General features: G+C 50.5%; 3 protein-coding genes and 1 long non-coding RNA gene across 8 annotated transcripts in view; 2 read left to right on the forward strand and 2 right to left on the reverse strand.

Moving 5' to 3' along the window:
• The window catches only part of LOC140595650 (uncharacterized), a 29,128-nt gene extending 24,273 nt beyond the window's left edge, over positions 1-4,855 (reverse strand). The window contains exon 1 of the long non-coding RNA XR_011997417.1: positions 4,724-4,855. This is a non-coding gene — a long non-coding RNA (uncharacterized lncRNA). The remainder of the gene's footprint in view (positions 1-4,723) is intronic.
• Positions 1,143-4,705, forward strand: FBXL22 (F-box and leucine rich repeat protein 22). Its single transcript, XM_025995076.2, has 2 exons — positions 1,143-1,477; positions 4,233-4,705. The coding sequence occupies exons 1-2, from the start codon at positions 1,143-1,145 to the stop codon at positions 4,567-4,569; spliced, it is 672 nt and encodes a 223-aa protein (XP_025850861.2). The 3' UTR covers positions 4,570-4,705.
• Positions 4,856-5,167: 312 nt separating the features above from the next.
• LOC140595649 (uncharacterized) lies at positions 5,168-8,088 on the forward strand. Its single transcript, XM_072738764.1, has 4 exons — positions 5,168-5,944; positions 6,916-7,047; positions 7,549-7,586; positions 7,738-8,088. Exons 1-2 carry the CDS (start codon positions 5,409-5,411, stop codon positions 7,010-7,012), a joined length of 633 nt encoding a protein of 210 aa, XP_072594865.1. The 5' UTR covers positions 5,168-5,408; the 3' UTR covers positions 7,013-7,047; positions 7,549-7,586; positions 7,738-8,088.
• A 992-nt stretch (positions 8,089-9,080) lies between these two features.
• HERC1 (HECT and RLD domain containing E3 ubiquitin protein ligase family member 1) overlaps positions 9,081-24,238 on the reverse strand; it is a 183,025-nt gene continuing 167,867 nt past the window's right edge. For all 5 annotated transcript variants that reach the window (XM_072738754.1, XM_072738751.1, XM_072738753.1 and 2 more), the window contains 10 exons: positions 23,718-23,887; positions 22,194-22,332; positions 20,136-20,305; positions 18,524-18,693; positions 18,061-18,226; positions 17,157-17,233; positions 16,123-16,375; positions 15,084-15,236; positions 12,304-12,609; positions 9,081-9,715 (listed from right to left, as the gene is read on the reverse strand). In XM_072738754.1, coding sequence (XP_072594855.1) covers positions 9,530-9,715; positions 12,304-12,609; positions 15,084-15,236; positions 16,123-16,375; positions 17,157-17,233; positions 18,061-18,226; positions 18,524-18,693; positions 20,136-20,305; positions 22,194-22,332; positions 23,718-23,887 — 1,790 coding nt within the window. In that variant the 3' untranslated portion in view covers positions 9,081-9,529. The remainder of the gene's footprint in view (positions 9,716-12,303; positions 12,610-15,083; positions 15,237-16,122; positions 16,376-17,156; positions 17,234-18,060; positions 18,227-18,523; positions 18,694-20,135; positions 20,306-22,193; positions 22,333-23,717; positions 23,888-24,238) is intronic.

The following is a 24,238-nucleotide window of genomic DNA, read 5'->3' on the forward strand; positions in this document are numbered from 1 at the left end:
AGCCTGCCCAGCTCCGACCGGCACTGCAGGCCCGCACAAGACGGTGGTGTGTGGCGGGCTTATAGGGCCAGCTGATCCTAAAACACTTCAGCCTAAAATTGTTTCGAGCAGGGACGCCTGGGTGGCTTAGTGGTTGAGTGCCTGCCTTTGGCTCAGGGCATGATCCCGGGTCCGGAGATTGAGTCCCGCGTCGGGCTCCCCGCAGGGAGCCTAGCCTGCTTCTCCGCCTGTGTGTGTGTCTCATGAATAAATAAATCTTAAAAAAAAAAAAACTTAAAAAAAATCGTTTCGAGCGTCTTGTACTAAGAGCTCCCTCACCTATCCTGACATTTGGGAAATACAAGCTCCAGCATGGCACGTAACTGGGAAAATGTTAAGATGTAAAGCCAAGGAAACTTAAGCTTGAAATGTTATGTGCGGACACCCAGAAGGGCCTCGGAGACGTAAGCTACTTACGACAGACCTTTGTGAAACAACTCAGGGTAGAAACAGAGCCAGCGGGGAGGCCAAGGAAATCCCTTTGCCTGGCAGAGGGCAGCAGGGTCCGAAGGTAGGTCAGCCCAGCCCTCAAACCATCAGCACAGGGAGAGGGGCGTCACCCATGGCTTCAGCCCAGCTCTGCACGTGCAGCTGTCACCCTTAGCTCTTCACAGACAACGACTCCCACAGGAGTGGAGCAGAGGCTCCAGTGATACACCAGAGAGTGAAGACAGATCCAATTTATAATCCGGGTCCCTCCCAGGGAGCGGAGACTGCAGGCCCAGACGGGTGGTCTGGCCAGCCACCTTCAATGAAAATGCCTCGGGAAAAGGCAAAAGCGCTCTCTGCTAAGCACCACTGTCAGCTAAAAGGAAAGAAATCCCTTTTAAGGAAGCTATTTAACTTCAATAGGCTGCTTTTCTGCCAGGATTTTCAATTCCTCTGAACATAAGCCGAGCCACAGACTGCTGCACGTATGTCTGGATCCTGGCTAACCAGCCCCCGCCCCCCCGGCCCCGTTCTCCGAGCTTCAGCACCAGTTGTTAGCCAAAAATAAACACCATTCCTCAACCATATATGTCCACCAGCCCAGAGCTGGGGAGGAGGCGGCGGCAGGTCAGGTCCCCAGGCTCCAGCCACAGGCAGCGTGGCTGCTACACACCATGCACATCACCCAGCTCAACCGGGAGTGCCTGCTGCACCTCTTCTCCTTCCTGGACAAGGACAGCAGGAAGAACCTGGCCCGGACCTGCCCCCAGCTCCAGGACGTGTTCGAGGACCCCACACTCTGGCCCCTGCTGCACTTTCGTTCCCTCATAGAACTCAAGAAGGACAACTTCCTCCTGAGCCCGGCCCTCAAGAACCTCTCCATCTGCTGGTACTCCAGCCGCGTGCAGGTGTGCAGCATTGAGGACTGGCTCAAGAGCGCCTTCCAGAGGAGCATCTGCAGCCGCCATGAGAGCCTAGTCAATGATTTCCTCTCCCAGGTGTGCGACAGGTAGGCCACCTCCTGAGCAGCACGGGCTCTGCACCGTCTGGCTCCTAGAGCTCTAGGAGGCTTCTGGGGGGTGGGGTGGGGGTAGGGAAGAGCGAATTACAGACCAAGACGGCTCCATGTTGGGAGCCTCAAACTAGGCCCAAGACAGTCGGTCTAGGCCCACCCCCAGCACAGTCCCAGAGAAGTCCACAGTGGTGCCCGGGGTGCGCGTGGGGGCTGCCCCTCAGCCTCACAGGTCCTGGAGCTGCTTCTGGGGCAAACAGGAAGACTGGCCTTCGGCTGTCGCTGTCCCTCAGGCAGCTGTCCTTCCTGGCAGCCATTAAGAGCTCAGGGGGTCCGGCTGGGCCTGGATTTTCAAGGTCAGGCCCTGGGGAAAGGTCCTGGATTCAGCAATCAGCTCCCCCTCTACTCTTCCCCTAGCAAACAAACTCCAAGGCGTGGGGAACCCAGCTCAGGAAGGGGAGTTAGGGTGCTCTGGGTTAGCCGAACCAAGCCAGACTCCAGGAGGAGGGGTGGTGATATTGAAGAATGGCTTCCTCATTAGAATATTACTAACCTCACCGTACCCTTAAGGGAGGGTTTTGGCCTAATTTTTGAAATGAGCAAATCAAAGCTCAAGGAGGTCATGTGATTTGCCCACAGTCTAGGATTGCCGGATTTTAGAAAATAAAAATTCAAGACACTCAGTTAAATTTGAATTTTGAATAGATGAAATAATTTTTTTGGTCTAAGTATGTCCCAAATGCATCCTGTACGTGACTGTCAACTCTACCACGGGCAGAGGCTAAGCCACAGGCGACCCTCCACGGTCCCAGCCTCCTGCCTAAGGCAGCCCACGCTCAGCACAGACTTCCGCTGCCAGCCTCTCGCTGAGCCCAGGTTGACCAGTCCTGTCCTGCCTTTGAGGAAAAGCACCTCTCAGTGCTTTCAAACTAGGCTCAGCCAGTTTGCTGCCGCCCAGGTTTAATAGCTGCTGTTTGCTGGCAGTGTGACAGGAGTGGAAGGAAACAGAGTGGTGGCCCTGCCTTGCCTTTTTTTTTTTTAAGGCAGTCAGAAGAAAACTAGATGGACTGGGTTGGGCCCTGCTGGGACGAGGCCACTTTGATGGGCTTAGCAAGGCCCAGAAATCAAGTGGAGTGATTTGTATGGGAGGGGCAAGCCTGCTCTGAAGTTGTCGCATCCTTGCTGCTAGAGAACTTAATTTCCCAAACCAGCAAGGTGTGGAGCGGTCCTCTCATGTCACCCTCTGGGTGCAGCAAAGGGCCCCAGGGTCACAAAAAGAACAAAAGGCTTGGTGGTAAGGTTCTGTGCTGAGTCCCCCAGTTCTGCTCCTCTCCAACCATGGGACCCTGGATCCGATTAACTCTTAACCTCATTTCTTCACCTGTAAAATGGGATAAATCACCTATGTCACAGGCTAATAACAGATTAAATGACCCGGTGGCACTGGCCCACAATACATACTGAAAATATCCCTTGAATTGGGTTCTTCCAGCAATCAGCTCTGGGCAGGGACAGATGGGAGACAGCAAAGGATGGCAGGGAAGGAGCTGCTGCCCTCTCTGGTGTGTCTTTACATCAGGATTATTCTAAAGGTTCTTAGAGCAAAAGGGACCACTCAACACCTTTGGGGCTTAAACACCGTATGGTCATAACCACCCTAGAGCTAACAATCTCCCCCACTTGACAAAAGAGGACTAGCCCAGTTCAGGCATTTGTCCTGCGTCAGAGAGCAGAGTCACAGGCAAGTTACCGGAGCCCCCGGGGGCCAGTTTCCTGATTTGCAAAACAGGGTGCGGAGGGTTTGAGGTGAAGATGGAAGAAGCCACGTGAACTTGGGGAGATGGGACGGGCTCAGTGTGTGCAAGGCGGCCATGCCCAGTCTGTGTTAGTTCCTCACCCCTTTGCCCAGGCTCGTGGGGTCAAGAGGCGGTGGGGCAGCTGATGTGCAAAGGGAAAGCCCAGTCTAGACCCAGCTCCCTCCGGCCACAGGCCCTCGACCGCAAGCCCTCGGGTCTGGGGGCCCCCTGGAGAAGCGGGCTACAGGTGCCTACAGGAGGCCCCGTGCAGGCGCTCTCCCCACCACAGCGGCCAGATCTACCTTTGCTTGAGAGCTTCTTCCGCAGCGGGTGCTAGAAGGCTGGGGCAAGGGGGCCCCGGACTTCCCGCGCCCACCTCGGACCCGGTCCTGGCCACGCGGCTTCCCGACCTGCGGGCTCGCATCCCAGTGGGCGCGCCTAACTGTGCGGGTCAGCCGGGCAGAAAGGGCTCTAGCACGGGCCGGCCCCCAGCTCACGGGCTGGACCCTGCCTGTCCTTAGGCCGCCGCACACGAACCCCCCCAGGAACCGAGCCCCGCTGCCCGCAGCGGCCGCCACGCGTCTCTTCCCCCACCCCCACCCCCACGCCACAAGCCCGAGAAAAGCAAAGAACGCGGCGGCGTCCTCCCGGCCCACAGCGGGCCCAGGGCGGCCCAGGAGGCGGAGCGCGCAGACTCGGGGCCGGGGGAAGGAGAGGCGGAGAGCAGGCGGCAGGGCACGGGGACCCCGGCAGCTCCGGGCCGCGCCACCGCACGCTCGGGCCTCACACTCGCTGAGCCCGTGTCCCCGGTCCCTCGCCCACAACGGGCGCAGTCGCGCCGCGCGCACGGGCCGTCAGGCGGCCGCCGGCCGGGGCCGCGGGGCGGGGCGGGGCGGGGCGGACCCCAGGCGGCCGGCCGGCGGCCCCGACCCGGCGTCACCACCGTCTCTCCGCAGGTGCCCCAACTTGGCTTCCGTCACGCTTTCGGGCTGCGGCCACGTCACCGACGACTGCCTGGCGCGCCTGCTGCGCTGCTGCCCGCGCCTGCGCGCGCTGCGCCTGGAGAACTGCGCGCGCGTCACTAACCGCACGCTGGCGGCCGTGGCGGCGCACGGGCGCGCGCTGCAGACGCTGCACGTGGACTTCTGCCGCAACGTGAGCGCGGCCGGCCTGCGCCGCCTGCGTGCCGCCTGCCCGCGCCTGGCGCTGCGGGCCGAGCACAGCGCGGCCATGATCCCCGACCAGCTCCCGAGCGTGCCCGCCACGGCGCTCCGCAAGCTGCTGCCGCGCTAGGCCCGCCGCGCCGGGGCGCGAGAGCCAGCCGAGGGCCGCGGGGAAGGAGCGACCTGGGTGCCGGCCCCGGCCCCGGCCCCTCCGCCTCCCAGACCGTCGCCACGTCTCTGAACCTCCGTTTTCCTGTCTGCGAAATGGCGACACTAATGCCTACCTCACGTTTTGGTTTTGCGCACGGGACTGCGGGATCAGGTAGCCGGGTGCCGGGAGAGCACTCGACTAGCTCTCGCTAGGCACCAGCACCTGTCCCGACGCCCTTCTGCCCCGGGGACAGCGCCCGCCGCGGGGGCCGAGCACCCCACCGCGGGGCGGTCGGGAGGGCGCGGGGGCGGGGCTGCCCGGGGGCGGGGCTGCCCGGGGGTGGGACGAGCCGCCCCGCCCCGCCCCGCCCCGCCCCGCCCCGCCGCCGCCCGGTGCCCCGCGGTGCCCGCACACGCGGTCTCCGGAGTACTCGCCGGCCCGTGGGATTCTTACGTAAACCTCACAGTTACGCTCTTCGGCCGTTCTCCCGTCACAGGCAGAAGAGGCCCTTTGAGAAAGCCCGAGTAAAGATTTGAAAACCAAAGCAGCAGCCCTGGCTAAGCCCTGTGGTGGGGAGACCACGGGGCGCGGATCGGTCCTGCCCGCCGGAGCGGCCTTCCGTGGCGCGCGCCTGGACCTCACTTTCAGGGCTTGGCCGCTGACGTGCCACCGAAGCGCAGGGCTCGGGCCCGGCGGCCGCTGGTCCCAGGGACGCGGCGAGCGCCCGAGCGAGGACGGCAGGCAGCCCCGGGCCCTCGCTCGCCTCAGGCCAGGTGGTCTTTCCCCAGGAAAGGGCATCGTGACCCTGTACTCCCCGCATGCCCCGTGCTGGGGAACCAACCCGGTGTCACGGAGCTTCCCCTCCAGCACGGGGCCGGCGGATGCCCGGCAGGAAGAGGAGCTGCGGCGGGGCCGGGGCGAAGCGGCGGCGAAGCGGCGGCCGCTGGGGGAGGTGGGGCGGGGAGGAACCTCGGGATGAGGCGGCAGAACTGCAGGCGCGGGAGCGCCCCCGCGTGGCTGGTGGCCGAGGGCCGAGCCGTGCGGCGGAGCGGCGGGAAGGCTGCGAACCGGGGACGCGGGCGCCTCACCGGCTGCTCAGCCCCCGCGCGGGGGCGTCCGGGCGAAGGCCGGGGGAGCCAGAGCGGGGGTGGGGCCGGCAGCGCCCGCCCGGCCCTCGGGGGGCTCGGAAGGCCTCCGCCCGCCGCCGAAACGGTGTGCGGAGGGCCTGCCCCGGCCGCCTGCGGCGTCGTGGGGAGGAAGCTCCGCTTCCGGGGTCGCACGTTTGCTGTAACCCCGGGGCTTTGCTTTCGTTAGCTCTGACCAGCCCGAGTTCCCAGCGGCGCGCCGGCCCCAGGTGAGGTGTGCCCCGGGGCACGGCAGCGGGACTCCCCCGAGAGTCTGTGCCTCGGGGCTCTGGGCTCTGGGCTCCCAGAGCCCCGGGCCTGCAGGGGTCCCGGACGGTCGGACTGTTCCCCGCAGGGTAAGCCCAGGCGCCCTGCCCCTCCCCCGCGAGAGCCCTTTCGAAGCCGGTGGCGCCCCACACGGTCTCTCGAGCTGGAACTCGGCTCGGCCCGGCCCCTCCGTGGGGCCGCGGGGCCCTGAGCCGACCTGCAAGGCCGCTGATGCGACCGCGGCCTCCTCGCCACCGCCTAGCACGTGCTGTTCCCTTCACGGGCGGAGCGGGGTGCCCTGCGGCCCTGCCGGGCATCACGCCCACAGGTGACCTCTCGGACCCTTAGTTTCTGAGACGGGACCGGCGCCCTCTGAGTGTGCAGGGCCTGGAAGGCTGCGGTAGGGAAAGGCGGGCGTCCTCACATCCGGGGGGCGAGGTCCCAGGAGCGAGCGAGCTGGGAGCGTCCGGGGGTGATCCAGGAGCGCCTGGTGGAGGACTCGGGCCGAGCCTGAGGACCGGCCCCAGCTCCCACGGGGCCAGTGGGGAGGGGGGAGGGTGCTATCGGCGGGCACAGTTCGGCAGAGGGAGAAAGCCCAAGACGCGCCCCGGGAGGCCAGGGGAGATGGAGCCGGTGTTCCAAGCCCCCTGGAAACGGAAACGGCCGGAGGTTACCTGCGTGCGTCCTCACAGCCTCTATCAGAACAGACTACAAACCTTCCCTGGCTCCCGGATGCTCCTCTCCCTCTGCTGTGGCCGAGGCAGCCAATGGCCACCTAGAGGGACAGCCAGGGAGGGTGCAGAGCCTCCACCGGCAGGACGGGGCACGGAAGGCTGGTGCCAGCTGGTCCTCAGGGAGTGTCTACCGGTGGAGGCCGAGCCTGCTGGGGGCATGCGGTGCGCCGACAGGGACACACTGGCGCATTTCTGCACAGGCTGGACGTCAGAGGGGGACGCAGCTCTCTCGGGTCCACTGTCGTCGGCGGGCATGCTGACCGGAAGCCAGGGCTCCCTGGCTGGACACATCTGTGATCCAGACTGTTCCCTCTCCTGACTTCAGGTTCAAGGTCTGTAGAGGGCAAGATCACCTGACCTCTTAGCTCTAGGATTCCTCCACTCTAAGATTCCGTGCCTGGGACTTGCTTTTTGCTAAAAACTAAGTTCACGAGATACAGATTTCATCTGACAGCCAGTGCTGGGCAAAGGCCCCGAAGCTGGGAGGCCCAGAACACAGCTATGCTTGCCAGGGCCCCAGGGAGATCTTACATTGTAAAGGCCGGGGTCCAGGTTCTCTGGAGGCTATTCATGGATCATAAAAACTACAAATATTTAACTGAATGATCCAGCAAACAAAAAAACTGCCCAAGTCCTCACAGAGGGTCTGACAATGAACCAGGGAAGATGAACTACCTGTGCCAGGCCCTTTCAGCCCCTCAGACCAGAGACTCATACCACCCTAGGTCTCCCAGGGCTTCTAAAAGAGAATGAAAAAAAAAAAAAGGACAGCTTTCCAGTAAGAAATGGCATCTGTTATAAAATCAAGGTGCCTGTGTTGATTTTCCTTGCAGGTCAGACCTCCCAAGAAGCCATCCGTGAAGCCTGACAGGTGGGGCCTGGAGCCATAAGCACCAACCTGCTGGGGTACCTCTGTCCCTCAGTCCAAAGCCAAATGTGGCAGCAGAGGCCAGAGCCTCTCAAAGGTTGAGGTGTTCCTCTTATTTAAAATAATTTCTGAGACCGCGGGTTGTATTCTTCAGCTCAACACACCCTCAGCCCAGCCCAGCAAGAGGGAAGAGCCAACTTGTTACCAGGAACCAGTCCAGAAGGCTCTAGAGGAGCCCTCTCGGCACCGTCCAGGGTCTCAGCAGCACACCGAGGCCTCTCTCCTCCCAGTTCCCTCCTGGCCCAGAGGCCTGGGCAGTGTGCCCTCCCGCTCAGAGGCCACGGCCCCTCACCGCTCCTCCTGACTGAGCTGTCAGGTCAAGTATGAAAAGTTCATCTTTGTCCAGAGCCCCTGTGGCCCCCCAGAAGCTGTAGTTCCTCCCTCCAAGACCCAATCCCTACATAAACCTCTTTTCAATAAAACGAAGCCTCTTTCCATCAAAGTATTACTAGCATTCTTACTGGGAAAGATCTATGTACCACAAAACGGTATCCTTCTTCCCACTTATCTTTGAAAAGTTGTTTTCTATCTTCCTTGTGAAAAACAACTGCCTGCAAAGCTCTCCACCTGGCACCTCACTTGAGCAGGCTGTCAGCCTGAGCCACCTGTGAGGTACACTGGGAGCAGCCTGTGGCATGAACTCGCTGTAGATGAAGACAAACCACCTAAAGGCCTTGCCCTCTTCATCTTCCCACCCCCAGCAGCCAGAGCCATCACAGCTGCTCTCAAGACGGCCTTTCCTCCCAGAACCACACACAGTCACACCTGAACCAATGTGCACGTTGCCCAGGGCCCTCAAGGGCTAGGTTCAGGCACTAAGAGCATAGCCCCTTCCCCAGCCCCCTTGAACAACTCCTCCCCATCCACCATTGGAGGATAAGAAAGCTGCTCACTGACTCTCATATTAATTTGCACATTCAACTACTCACTGTCGTGGTCACTCGTTCGTACTTGCTGAGCGCCTACTAAATGGCTGGAGGTCGGGTCTGTACGCTGGCACCCTCCCAGCAGAGACATGCTGCCATACAGCGCCCTGCTCTTCAAGCCCGCCGTGGCTTCCTCCCAGGCAGTGTTAGGATCCTGCTACTCTGCTTAGCTTCCTCCTTGCCTGGTAGAGCTGCACCCCACACTAGGTACCCTGGGGCTACTCAGGAAAGTCTTTTATTAGCATGAGACACTCAAACCAGCTTTAGAGGAGGAGGAAGGGGTTGCTGAGAGGATGGGCCAAGGGTGATTCGGGGCCTTGGGGTGAGGGAACAAACAGGACACCAGGATGGCAAAAGAGATGAAAGTAGGGGCTTCCCACCCCCAGAAGCTGCTCTGTCGTCTCTGAGCAAAGCTCACTGTCGCGTGAAGTAGTTTCCGAGGGGTCAAGGTGCCGTCAGAGTGACACTAGCCTGAAAGCTCCACTGGAGGCAACAAAAGCCCACACTCTGGTTCCTGAATCGGCTTTATTTCTCTGCATAAGGAACCCTGCACAGGCAATTCAAATTAAAACAAAATAAATATATGAATATTCATGTAAAACTGTCCTTTCTAATGAACAATTATACACAATGTACAATTTCATGTTCACTGGGTGGGTTTACAAAAATGTACCATTCCCAACTAAAAATGCACCAAAATGGTTCCATGCAAACTTATCAAAAGTGACCAAAAATGTGGAGGGAAAAACCTGACTGAGAGCACTTTGTCTTTTTTTTTTTGTACAATCACAGAAAAATAAAAACATCTAATTTCTTTGTTACATTTAGAGTAACTAAATGTGGCCACTGTTTATAATGTCGGTTTATGTTCCTAAACATCTATGTAGTTACCATAAAAGTGTGTCCACATGAAATCGGAAGTGAGCATTACTGAGAAAGTGGGGACGGCAGCCCCCGCGGTCAGTAGTCAGTGTCCGAGCCCTCGGCATTGTCCACGTTCCTCGAGAGCATGTAGTTGTCCATGTCGATCGAGCGGCAGTTGTTGATGGCGTAGCGCAGGCGCTCAGCCATGACCAGCTGGCTAGAGTAGGGGGGCAGCCGAAGCTGGAAGAAGCAGGTCTGTGAGGTAGGCAGACTGTCGTAAGGCTGTGGAGAGAGAGACCCAGAGTGGTGACTGCAGCACTGGGGTGGCACCCGTGACACCCCCGCCCCACCCCAAAATCAGGAAAGTACTTCTCCCAGCCTTCAAGACCTGAGTGCAGAGCTGACTCCAGAAAAGGACACACCGGGCCGTGGTAGAAGGAACATGGGCTCTGGTGTCCCACAGCCATGAGGCTTCTGGTGAACATGCTCCCTTCCTCTCCTCACTGCCCCTGTGGCCCCGTGTGTGAAGTGGGAGCCAGCCCTGACTGGCAGGACTCTGTGAGAGAACCCGCTTTGCAACGTGCCCAGCATGAGGGGCTGTGCAACAGAGCTCGCTCCCTTTCACCAGGAGGGTAAAGACCCGGAGCTGCTGAATGGATGCCCCGGAAGCTGGTGAAACAGAAGAACACCTGCTCTCCCCACTGCCCCTCCCCGTCCCTCCTAGCAGGCACTCTGTGTCTGACACACTGCTCACATGAGGAAGGAGCAGTGAATTAAATCCTAGTCCATCCATTAAACTGACAGCGATGCAGTCATGAAAAATGATGATCGTGATGATAGCAGAAAAACCGAAAAGTGCTAGGGACAGACTGAGCTGAACCCAGTGCACAAGAGCGTGAGAGCTCGAGGCCAATCAGGCATGCACAGAGATGGAAAGGGCTGCTACTGGAGCGGGCCCCGGCGGGGGGCACATGCTCCCTGGAACCTCCTTGCAAATAGTGATCTTCCAAACTCTGTAATGATGGTAATGATAGGACATTTTTATGAGATTTTAAAACAGTTTCTGGAAAGGGACTTGTCCTTTCTTGCTCAACTCCTTGACACTGGCACTCTACCTCCTCTTTGGAGCCCTACACCTGGTGAGTGTACTGCAGAGAGGCGGGAGACAGAGGGCCTGGCAGCCTAACTGGGCCAGAGCCAGTGAGGACACAAAGCTCAAATGCAGAAAAACCACAATCGGCCAAGACACCAAAGGGTAATGTCAACAGGTGCGTCTGATTTGGGAGGTGGAGCAAAGGACTAAAAGTCACAGAGGAGGGACCCAAGGGGTCAGTTCTCTGAGGCTGAAAAGCTTCAGGCAGGGGATTAGTGGTGGATTAACTCCCAGGATGGCAGGGGTAGCCTGGGACAGAGAGAAGGCAAGGTTTTTTTTTCCAGAGCTGAATAGAAGCAAACCGTTTCCTCCACCCATCTCTCTCTGAAGCAACAAAACAGATTTACAACTTATAGTTTCTGGCAAGTCATGTAGAAAATTTATGGAAAGGCTCTTTTCATTGCCCTTCCTGTGCGTGGCCTCTCCGGCAGCCTAACCCAGGAGTGGAGCCCAAGCGGGCAGCTTCAGGAGGCGGTGGGGGAGGGATGGCTCTGCTACAGCAACCTCCAGGAATAGTTACTGGAAAAACACCAGAAAGGCAGACACTGAAACTGGCAGGAAGGGCCCTTGTGTGAAGAGGCCCTACTTTCCTTACTGTTTCCGGAATAAACATGATGGACCCTGCCCTGAGGACTGCCTGGCTCTTGAGGGGCTGGAGAGGGAAAGAGAGAGAACACAGACTTCTAACTTAATCCTGGGCTCAAGGGATGCACCGAGTGTCCAGGAGGAGGACAGAAGGAGATCTAAGTTGGCCCTCAGGAATGGTCAGGGGCAGCAGGAACACATCCAACAGGGTTTCCTGGAGATGACATTGGTGTTGGGACTAAAGGATGAATAAGTGCTTGCCAGGCTAGGAAGGAAAGGGGTGTGAGGGAGAACTTAACAAAGCAGAGGGAACAGCCTACACAAAAGCACAGAAGTTTGGTAACAGCGTGGAGTGTCAGGAAAAAAAGGCAAGCAGTCTATTCTTGCCAGAACACAGTAGGTGTTAAGAGGTGCTATCGGAAAGCTGGGGCAGAGGCCCGACTGTGGAGGTATTTAAGGCCACTAAGGCAGTTGGCATTTATCCTGGAGTCAAGGTAGGGGGCCTCCTAGCGGTCTGAGGGCAAAGAGCAACATGGTCAGATGGGTGCAAGAGAAAGGGAACCGGGGCAGCAGCGTGCATCTCAGGTTCTAAGGCCTTTTATCCCAAAGCCATCTGTCAAAATGGCAGCTGGGCTGGGGCTCTACAGCCAGGCTTTTCATCAGGCCGCAGAAAAGCTGCACTGCCTGCTCCGAGACACACTGCATGATACTGCTCCCTGGGCCTTCACGTCCCTTCTGGAGCATGTTCATATCTCTGTGAAAGCAAATAAACAAGACCACAAATAAACAAGACCACATCTGAGCACACAAGTCACACAATGAAAAGGTGCAGGAAGTAAGAGGCAGGGCAGCATGAGGAGCCGTCTGCCAAGCTTGGCTTTCACTCAGGAAGGCACTGGATGGTTTATTGAAGGTTGCTGGTTGTAGTGTGCTTTCTACGTCCATTTAGGGCTTTTTTTCACTCAAAAAATGAACAGTCTTTTCTGCCTGATTTTTTTAAAATCTGGAATTCCAAACATTAAGCCTGAACTGGTAGGCCTATTCGGAGGTCGCAGTTTGGTTTTCCCAACATGCAAGCAGCTAAAGCAGCAGCGGGGTAGACGTTACACGGAAGGAAGAATAGTTTACTTACCCTATCAACCTTCATGATCTGAAATCTCTGAGAAATGTCAGCAGTGTTGGCTGGCAGTCGAGATCTTCCAGACACAAACCTCATGAAAAGCACACGCTCCTCATTGGAGAACTCCTCCAGCGTGTGCCAGAACCACTGCACCAGCTGGTGCTGCTCATCCACCTCCCGGTACCGCACCACTTTCTTTAAGACTTCCACAGAGATCTCGGGCATCCCGCACACCATCTGCTCCAGCTGCTTTGCTGTGAGGAGGGACAGTAGCGGCACAGGCACGATCCAGGACATCCCCTCTCGGACTGCAGCCACCTGCTCCCAGGAGAGGTTGGTCATTAACTGTGTGTGGACTGCTCCCAGCTGCTCATCTGTTCCCCAGACCCTCTACTTGTCCCCCAGAACTCTAGGCGTACATAGCCCACTACCTCTGCCACTGACCCTTTGTTCGTGCTTCTCCCTGCCTGTGGGACCTGAACACTCCTTCTGGTCCCAGGTCAAGTCAATTTAGGAACCTGCCTTCTGCCCCCACAAAACTCAGCCTGCCGGGGCCCCTGCCAGTGCCAACCCCACTCACTCATTTTCCTAACCACACGTGGCTGAGCACTGTTACGCTGGGCTACATGGGCTGTTTGATCTCTTCTATCAGGGTAAGAAGCCCCGAAAGGGGGTGTTTAGCTTCTACTGTTTTTGTCATTCATATTTTTCTTTTGAAAATAGTTATATCCCTTTTTGTAAAACTTATTTGTGCTCATAGTAAAAAAAAAAAAAAAAAAGTACAAAGAAGATACTAGCAAGACCTCCTAGGAAGGCAGTAGGAAGGACAGAGAATTGAATCAGGAGACTTGGGGTCTGAATCTCAGCTTCACCTCTTCTTTCAATCTTCTCATCTGAGAAATGAGGCAAATAATTGCTGCTCATGTGACTATGATGAGAATTTCCAACGCAAGTCTGTGTGACCTATTGCTTCTTCTCTCCTAGCATGGTATTGAGAACAGGTCAGCTGGGGAATACTGAGGGGAAGGTGCCAGAGGCTGTCAACAGTCTATTTAAAAAACACCCCAAGGTTGCACAGCAGTGCGTACCCTACACATAGACTCATCGCTGTTCAAGATCTGTTCATAAATACTTCTCCTTCCCCCTTGGCCAACTCAGAATCGTCAATGATAAAAAGCAAAAGGCAAATACCTGAGGATGCAAGCAGGAGCCACACCATGGGGAAGGCCCTGGTTGTGACTGGTACAAGGGTGTCGTGACCGGGGCTAAGGAAAAGGACTGACAGGGAGGGCAGTCTGTACTGGTATTAAAGGGAAGAGCCCCACCAAAATTTGCCCAAATACAAGCTGTCATGTCAGATAGAAAACAAACCAAAAACTCTCTGGAAAAAAGGGAGGCAGAGGTATGGGGCTGGCTGCTTGGCAGAGAACAAATGTGGACAGCGATGGGAAGAACGCTGGGCTCTATGAGATGAGGAAAATGCCTGATTGCTGGGAAAGGAGCAAAGCCGTGGTGGAGCGCAGCTGGCAGAGAGCAGAGAGTCAATCTGACCCTCAGATCAAAGGCCAGCAGAAGGGCCTAGACCCCACAACTAAGCCTGGTTTGGGAACCTCTGATTTGCCTTGGGCATATCACTTCATTTCTCTGGACTCAGTGTTTTCATCTGCAAAATGGTGATAGTAATCTATCTCACAGAGTCCCCATAGGAAAACTGCACATGAGGCTGCCTGGCCCCACTCCTAGCATGCAGGAGGTGATCAATATATTTTGTTAGTTATTCACCTGAGGATTAAAATTCTGAAGAACTGGAGATAAACTCTAAGCCGTGGCTGTGTAAACAGCATTGCTCACAGGACCTGGCCTCACTAAGGGATAAGTTTTCTGACTGGACTTGGTCCAAAGCAAGAGTAAAAGAAGGAACCAGGAGGGAAGGGTGTAGAACATAGACACTTCAAGTTATTACACAGCCTTCGAGCCTCAGTCTAGCTCTCAAGAAGACCCCAACACATTCTGCAAATAAAAGTATTACTAAAGTGGCTATGTAGGACTATATAACCAAAAACCCATTTGGGGACAAAATGTTCATTTCTATGGTCACGCATCACACTCTCATCATTTATTATTAAATACTTACCACACGTCAGCACAGAACAAGGATATTTAGGAGATACACAGACACACACACACTATATATATAATGCATTCCTCACTCAAAGTCTTACAAACTAATTGAAGAAATAAGATCCAAACTCTGTGGCCTACTCCTCAGACCACAACACAGAAGTACTGCAGTATCCTGAGAAATTTTTAAGTAATGAAACAGATTTCTACAGGCTATGGACCTGGAGGTAAGCTGGTCTGTGAAGGAGATGCATGTGCAGCTGGGGCTTGAGGGCTGCAGCAGGAGCGGAAGAAGGCACTCATGTGGGATTATAAGACCAATGTTTAGGGGTTTGTTTCCATGGGTGCTGACCAACCCAACTGGAGTGGGGACACTGGATTGGGGACACTAAGAGATGAAGACAAACAAGACTGAGATGAGTGAGAAGGCAGGGTCTACAGGCCTGGGTGAGAGCTTGGCCTCAACCCAACCAGTGACCAATTTACAGGTGTCTAAGACTTTGAGCCCAGGAAACCCAGAGGTAAGGCCTGAAAGTCTCTGAGCAGGGGCTGAAATACAGATACAAATTAACTGACACATAAGTTTCACACATCAAAACTCAGTAGTAACCAGTTAGCTCTAGCTTGAGGACAACTGCAAACATTTACATGAGCGTCCCGTTTCAGCTCACCTGTCGGTCCATCTCATGAAGTCGGTATTCAATGGCCCTCTCCACATACTCCTTCCTGTTGGAAAATGTCAGTGGGATACTATTTCCACCAGGGATAATGGGAACCATTTTGCCATCAGCACTCTGGCCAATAAAAGAATCAAGAGGAATCATCTAAGAAGAGAAAACAGTATTTTTTTTTTACTAAAAAAAAAAAAGTATATTACACACAAATATAGCAAAACAGTGACAACATTAAGAATTTTAGGGATGAGGCACCTGGGTGGTGCTGTGAATTAGCAACAGACTCTTGGTTTTGGCTCAGGTCCTGATCTCAGAGCCCTAGGATCAGGCCCTGGATTGGGCTCCACACTCAGGGCAGACTCTGCTTGGGATTATTATCTCTCTCCCTCTGCCCCTCTTACTCATGCTTGTGCGCACTCTCTCCTTCTGTCTCTCCCTTATAAATAAATAAATCTTAAAAAAAAGAATTTTAAGGATAAAAACAAGGAATCAAGATAGCTAATCACGCTACTTGATCAGAAGGGAACATCCTGACTCATCTGGCTGCAGTTAAAAATTTCTTTGTCGGGGCAGCCCGGGTGGCTCAGCAGTTTAGCACTGTCTTCAGCCCAGGGTGTGATCCTGGAGACCCGGAATCGAGTCCCACGTCGGGCTCCTTGAATGGAGCCTGCTTTTCCCTCTGCCTATATCTGTGCCTCTCTCTCTCTCTCTCTCATAAATAAATTAAATCTTTAAAAAAAAAAATTTCTTTGTCCTCAAACCAGGCTTGATGATCCCTGGTTACCTGACACCTCCCTCTCCAACTGGGTTCCCTTGTTTGTACATTCTAGCAGAGAGCAGATCAAAGAGGAAGGAGCAGAAGCTCGGTGCTGGTGCCAACTCTAACCATGAGCAGCTATTTAAATCTCTAGGGCTGAGCTGCTAGGGCAGCAATGTGATATGCTATAAGTCAATGAGACAGTAAGTGGAAGATGATATCTGAGTTTTAGACAGAAAATTCTAGTCAATAACAGAACATGGACTGGCCATGATTTACCTCATGGAAACTTTCCTCAGTAATCCCACTGTCTTCAATGTGAAGAATGCTGTTGAGGGTCTGCACGTACAGCAGATCCACCTCCTCCAGGTCTTCCAAGGTGAGTGGGACACAGCATAGCTGCTTCCACACCAGAGGGGCCAAGTGGAGGTCCAGAGGCTTCTTTGTGCGAATGGCAACCCCCATTAAAATTCCCAAGAACTTAAACTGCATTAAGTGTTCATCAAGGCAGGCAGAGGGATTAAAAAGGAACCTGCAAAATTAAAGGAAATATTTAAAATAAAACCGTCCTCATTTCTATTAGAAGATATCAAACAGCTACGACATTAGTCCAGACCTCTGCTGATCAATATGGTACTCATTTGCCATATGTGGCTATTCAATTAAGTAAAATTTAATGCAGTTCTTCATACATTTAATGCAGTTCTAACCACATTTCAAGTGTCCAACAGCCCCATGTGCCCTGTGGCTACTCTTCTAGACAGCACAGGGACCACATTTTGAATTATTTTTAGAAGAACCATAAAAGAGAAACTGAATGGTCAATTAGTCCCTGGGCTACCTGCTTCAGGGTGCCCTATCTCCTAAAATCATTTCATTTATTATTTACAAGTCCTTGAAGCAGGATCAAAAATTCAAGGTTTGACAAATACAAGTATAATATGTAATTACTAATACGAAGTGCTGTAACTTGGCAGCATATTAGATCTTCCTGATGAATTCTGATACGGAAAATTCTTTAAGGGGAGGCCATGCAGGCCTTCAGAAACACAAAGTAAGTCAGGTTTCATTATCAAGTCTGGGTTTTCTCTACCCTTCAATATGTTTGTTGAGTTGGTCTCATAATAAAGTCAGGATGGAAATGCCTCAGTTTCCTTACCTGTGAAAAGAGTAATAATAGCTCCCATTCCTTTGGGTTCTAATGAGGATTCAATGGGATAATTTATGTAAAGTGCTTGGCACTCAATAAGCACTCAGTAAATGAGCTATCATTATTACTGTAGATAGTCAAAAACACTTGAGGACTGCCTTACCTATCCCTATTGTAGCCTACTTCTGCAGTAGCATTGGGGGAGGGTATGAGAAGGTCAACAATACCAGTTTCAAGTTCCTGTAAAAGAAAAGAACAGTTTTTTGAAAAAATGACAATCAAATGCATCAAGAGAACAAATTAAAAATCATACTGAAAAGAATATTCTGAGGAATTTATGATGTTTTGTGACAACCAGCTATCTATAATTTTTGTGGCCTTAATTTAAAATGAAATTAGAAAAAAAAAAAGAGAAATTAGAAACATCACCCATGTAGAAAATATCCTGTAGTATGCAGAACTAAGATAAGAAAGTCAATCCAGAGCAGAAGTTGGGGTATCTGTGAGCAGGGAACAGTGGTATTCAAAGAGACCCAACAAATGATAACCAAAAGTTAATTTAGTTATGAGACTTATTAGAACAATCCTGCTACTGGGCAAAGCTGAAAGGGTTAAGAGTTGATCTGCAAGCAAAGCTGCTACTTTAGATCTCAAAATAAGAACTGGTCCAAACTCTTAGTATTTGTTTTTCTAATTCAACTAGAACCTGGCAGTTCTTTATTCTAAAAGCACCAAAATTAATCAGAGCATATGGGAGGTCCTAGATTTGTCCATTACATAAATGTAAATACGTGTCATTGTTTCCTCTGCCAGTATTAGAGTGTGATAGAGAGTCACTGGTAGAGAGTCAGGCACTGATATTTATTCAGTAAGGTATCTTCACACATCATGTCACAAACTCTTGCTATAATTCACTTTACATCATTAACAGCATGATTTTTATGTAAGGCTCCCAAATGCATCCTTGGTCCATTTATAAAAATGTGTCAGATGGAGCAGTTACTGGAAATGGTAAAACAGCCACCGCCTGAATAGATGACTCAGCAGGGGACACCGCATGAATATACCTGGCACATTTCTGTGATCGTGTCATCAAACACGCCCCCAGCGTCATCAGCCCCTTCTCCAACCAGCTTAACTTTCCATGCTCGTGAGGGCAGGCGGAGGTCTGATGCATTCAGTTTAACTACTTGTCTCGCTATTTGGACAAAGATAGGCTTACACTTCCGTCCTCTTCAAAAGAAAGAGAAAACAGAATGAAATTCTATTTCATCACTAACTTCCCCAAACCACCACGAAGGTCACTTGAAGGTATCTTTCCATCAGTGAGCAAACAAGTCAGCTTAACAGCCAAACAATGTGCGAGGCCCACTGTAATCACATCCGGGTACTAAGGTAAGCACTTTTACTCTCCTGGTTTACCACCGAGGAAGCTAAAGCTCACAGAGATTAGTTAGTAGTCCCAATGATCTAAAAAATGCTAGCTAGTGAAACACACACACACACACACACACACACACACACACTAACCTGGTGGATATCCTCTTTACAGTGATTTGAGGTCCATAGTTTTTGCCTTGAACCATGGTTTTTCCTATGGAGCGCACCATTGGGAGGGTGTAGACTCTTGGTGCTAACAAAGGCCGAAGCTGCCCTTGCACGATGCCCCACGTGCCAGCATTATAATGAGATGTACTGCTCTGTAACAGAAAGGGAGCTTATCAGAGATGGTACAATCTAAGGCTTACAAGAAATAACACTTCTCACTTTTAGAACGTAATTCTTTTTTTTTTTTTAAGATTTTTTATTTATTTATTCATGAGACACACACAGAGAGAGAGGCAGAGGCAGAGGGAGAAGCAGGCTCCATGTAGGGAACCTGACGTGGGACTCAATCCCAGGACCCCAGGATCACGCCCTGGGCCAAAGGCAGGCGCTAAACCGCTGAGCCACCCAGGGAACCCAGGAACTCAATTCTTTTTGATTTAAAAACATAAACTCAGGGACACCTGGGTGGCTCAGTGGTTTGGTGCCTGCCTTCAGCCCAGGGCATGGTCCTGGAGCCCTGGGATCGAGTCCCACATCGGGCTCCCTGCATGGAGCCTGCTTCTCCCTCTGCCTGTGTCTCTGCCTCTCTCCCTCTGTGTATCTTTCATGAATAAATAAAATCTTTAAAAAAAAAAAAGCATAAACCTAGATAGCAGTAACTATTAATAACTTCTTAAAAATATTTTCTTCTGATAGAATATATGATTATTATTTTTAAAAAACGTGGAAAATATAGAAAAGGACACGTATACGTGCACACACTGAATCCTCCATAACTACCTCTATGATCACTCTCATCTGTCTCCCTCCGGTTTCCTTCCAAGTGTGCAAACATTTCTCACATTGTTAAGAACACACTATGATTTTCTGTTGCTTTTCTTGCTTAACTTTTTATCATAAGCATTTCTCCTAATTACACACAGTTATCTAACATTCTGTTCAGTGCTGCACAGTATTCTGCTGCCTGGCTGACTACCTATTTCTACCAATGATCGGTCAAATCTCTCATATGCCCCATGACAGGTTACCCAAGGATTTCTGACTAACAGTTTTTACAAACTGATGCACATTTTGGCAGGCATACTGACACATTACACAAACAAACAAACACAGCCAGCTTGCTTTCTTCCTAAAGTACTAGACTGTTCTGTAAAGACAGCCAAATCAGCCCAATTTCCTTTCTCTCGCCCACAGGACCCAGAACGCTCACTTGTGAGGAGATCAGGAAGTCTCCCCAGGATATCAGACTCATTTACAGAACCACTGTGACAGTGGTGCTAACATACCTGTGTGTGCTCAAGTTTTAAAATCATATATTGGACCTTATAGAAATATATGCTTAGCCATTCATATATATGCATAACCATCCTTGAGCTCTGGATAAACCAAAACATAAAAGGAGGACCACTCTGTGTCCAGCAGTACAGTTACCAATATCCCGACTATCCCTAAACCAGCAATAAAATGGAGAAACACAACTGTTGCCTTTTCTACATCTCTTGGGAGCTGAGAGTAAAAAGTATTAGCCATGGAAGAATGTTCCTGGGATCTGGTGAGCATGTCATGGGCGGTGCTTCCCAAGCCAACATCTTACCTGGTTGTTAGGGCTGAGGTTTAGTAGCCTCCAGGACGAGTACATGAGGTCAGAGAAGTGGTAAAGCAGCCGGAGCCTGGCCCTCGCGGTGTGAATGCTCACCTCCCTTAGGGCCCCATACTGCGGAGGCACTGCATCAGGCAGGCCCAGCTGCAAAGGTACAGACACACCTGCCCAGAGAGCAAATGGACACTTATGATGGAAAATGCACGGCTTTCATTTTCAATACTTTGAAAATTTTCAAACACACAGAAAAGTTGAGTATACAATGAACACCCACTCCTACCACCTAAATTCTAGAATTAATATTGGCCTATATTTGCTTCATCGCATATTTATCAATTTCTCTTTTTGTTAATTTATCTTAATGTTTTGATGCACATGTATTGGTTTTTAAGACACCTTTTTTATTTATCATTACAGAAGCTTCTTTTTCTCTCCTTTAATCCAATGGGACTTACAAACAGTTCCTTCACAAAAGAACAAAAAAAAGCCCAAATTCCTCCTTTCATATTTGATAGCTATCTTCACAAAACATAAGATGTGAGCCAGGACTAGGTAGGCAATTCTGGAAAATGGAAATGGGCAACTCAGCAGTGCCCTCTCACCCTCACTAGTGGTATGACCGAAAGAAAGCTATGCATGCACGGTTCATAAAAACTTTGTATGCAAGAGTAAGAGCTCTGTGGAAGCAAAGACCAGAAGCAAAGACTGTATTCATGGTTGCCCTCTTATTAAAAACTTAGAGTAAACCTACAACACTCTATTTATTTGAGTTTCACGTAAATAAAGATTTGCACAGCTCAATTCCCAGTTTATCCTTATTTCCAATTTATTTCATTAATACTATAATAAAAGCTACTAACATTCATTGAGTACTTCTACAGGCTGGGCATTATTCTAAGAGCTCCACACAAATTGTTTCATTTAGTCCTATAACTCTTTACAACAGGGGCTATTATCATCCTCATTTTACAGACAAGGAGATGGAGTCTTAAGATCACTCAGCTTTTAAGTGGAGGGGCTAAGGTTGGACTCAGGCAATGTGGCTCCAGAGTCTGGACCTTTAACCATCACACTGCAGAGTCTCTCTCTTGAAGTGGGAGTGAGATCTCTCTGTAAGATGAAGATAACCCTGAATACCTGAAATTGTGGACTCTGCTAATCAGAAACCATCTCTTATTTGTTTGGAACCTACTTGGTAGTCCTAATTTGTTCTCTTAGGGTATCTAATAGAAAAAAAAAAAAAAACTTTATGGCGAGTCTTCCCCAAGGACTCAGAAGTACAGGTCAGCAAAAAAGAGAAGAGAATGCTGAGTTCCCAGGCACAAGTTGCTTCAAGGAAACTCTAGTCCCTGACACACCACAGAATAGTATAAAGAAAGGGCTTAAGGGCCTGGGAGAGAAATAGCCCAAATGTAAAGAAACACATAAGAATAATAAATGCCCCACACCTGTGAGGAACAGAAGATGGATCAAATCTGGAGAGTACTCAATAGAATGTGAAGTACATTTTGTTTTCTTCGTATCTTTTTATAGCTCTACAAGGATTGTATAATAAACAAAAAGGTAAAAACTGCCTATTAATCCTATTATATGATGGGAGTAAAATGGCGATTTTTTTTTTTTTTTTTTTTGCTGTGCCAATACACAGACAATATTACATTTCAAATGGTTAACTGAGTGAGGTAAAGAATATGACAAATGGTCTCAGACCCTTTAATCTTTATTCCTAATAGCAGGCCTTAGAAAGCTATGGTCCATCACTTCTTTTATATATGAAAAAATACTTAGTTGCTGCTCTAAAATTATACATTTTTGCTTGCCTAAGTGACAATTTTTCTTCTTTTGGGGGCACATAGAGGAAATGCTGTGTGATGAAGTCCACAGGAGAATCACCTGCTATGAAAGTACGTATAGTGCTGGGAGCATAAAGAGTGCTTTGGTCCTGGTGGTTTCAGCATGATGCCTGAAAGCAGTCCAAAGCTGGCAAGCAGACAACGCAGCTGGGGACTACTGAAAGAGAAGCTGTAGGAGCATGGATATTTCATCCCTTACCCGGTGCTCTTGGTGGAACAGGCGGCGCTGTCCAGGCAGCACTGTGACAGCGGCCAGCTGAGATCTGCCGAATATTTTTCCCTTGCAAAACTGTTACCAGAGTTGGTTCTCGAACGTGGTTGGTGTGGCCTAAGCCAAGCTGGGAATAAATTACAAAACACAGAGTCAATTAGAAAGAGGAAAAGAGGAAGACAAGATGAAATCTGCCTTAGATGGTAGCAGATAAAATAAACATCTATACCAAGCAACAGCATCAAAATAATGAAATTAATTCTGATTTTCTGTATCAGAATAGTCCTCACAGCTCAGACTGTCTCCTAACAACTTAGCTACAACAAGGCCATTCCAAATCTAGCAGGTGGGTCTTAATGACTGAACATATCTGTGGATTTCACTTCTATAGAGGAAATAAATTCTTGGGAAGTTAAAAAAATAACAAAATGATCTATGGAGCTTTTATTTAAATTATTTATTTAATTTCCTTTTAACATGGACTATCTGGTTAACAATAAACAATTAGAAAAACATAAACAGAAATAGATCCTCATTTTAATATCTCTATTCTTAGTGTGTGAGTGGGACACCCAGTGTTTTCAGCGGCTAAGCACCTCAACATTATTAAGGAGGATCATGTCAACCCCCTGCCAGTGACCTCCGTAAGGTGTCTTCAGCATCAACTCTCTTCTCATTCAAACAATGTGCAGTGATAATGATGAGCAGCCTCCTCATCTGTTAACATAGTGATGAGGTGACCAGAATCAAATGAAGCTACTATGGATAACAATAGAGACCTTGATGTTGAGGGCCCCTGGCTCTGAGGGCAGACAGACCCAGAGAGGATTTATGGAGGAAGGGGATATGGCTCTGCATGCAGGGCTGAAAGCCACTGTAGCAGCAGGCATTCCAGACATTTCCCATCCAAATCTTTCCCTCCTATTGTTTCCCTCCTATTGTATACAGGGTAGGCTGAAAACACATCAACTTCTTGAATCTTCTCTCAACCTCTCAAACGCTCATTTACTTTATACTCTGTAGAATGGGGATGACAAGACTTCCTGCACAAACACAAATAAACTATGTATACCACACTAGGTATAGTACTATGTCCTATTACAAAATATAAAAGTACTGTTATTTCATTCTTTCATTTTCTAGATCAAATGATGCTCCCAGGACCTCATCTCACATATTACCACAGTAAAAATGATGAGGACGATAGTAGCAAAAACCTATAAAGTACTGCTTATTATGTGCCAGGCCCTTAATGAGTGCAGACACACATATACTCAGTTAATCCCTTTAATCGCTTTGCTATACCATCAGATTTTTTTAAAACCATGGTATAAATATTTATTTGACAACATTCAAGAGAGAGACATGCCCACTGGCTCACAATCTGTCCCGTGGCAAAGGGATGTGCGTGAGGCACTGTAGATCTCAAGTGTTTCCTAGCTTATCCCTTTCCCAAATGAGGAACACTGTCGAATTCTAGAATATGAGAGGACAAGCAAGATAAATATTTACCTGCCCTTCTGAATTGCTCCCCCAGGCATATACATCTCCAGTTGATGCCAAGGCAAGTGTGTGCTCAGCTCCAACTGCCACATCTTCGATGACCACGCCAGCCAGGACAGGGATCTGCTGTGGTCGATTGTGATTGCGAGCACGCCCCTCTGGCAAGCCTATCAAGCGATCTAGAAAAATAGAGGAAATTTATGGATGGGATACAACAGTCCTTTTATGTTTTCTAATGAGTCATTTAACTTTTCTGGTGGAATAACAATGATAAATTTAACTCATTATGGCAAAAGCTGCCATGCTGGTAAAGTATACTGGATTCTGAGTAAATGAAGTTTGAAACAATTCCTTTGCAAAATGTCACAGACTCCTTATTCATAAAATAAATAAGTCTAAAATTAGTAGCTTATTTCTTTTTAAAAAATATTTTATTTATTTATTCATGAAACACAAAGAGAGAGGCAGAGACACTAGTAGAGGGAGAAGCAGGCTCCTCACAGGAAGCCCAATGTGGGACTTGATCCCAG

This window comes from Vulpes vulpes, chromosome 15 (assembly GCF_048418805.1).
Source record: "Vulpes vulpes isolate BD-2025 chromosome 15, VulVul3, whole genome shotgun sequence".
NCBI lineage: Eukaryota > Metazoa > Chordata > Mammalia > Carnivora > Canidae > Vulpes > Vulpes vulpes.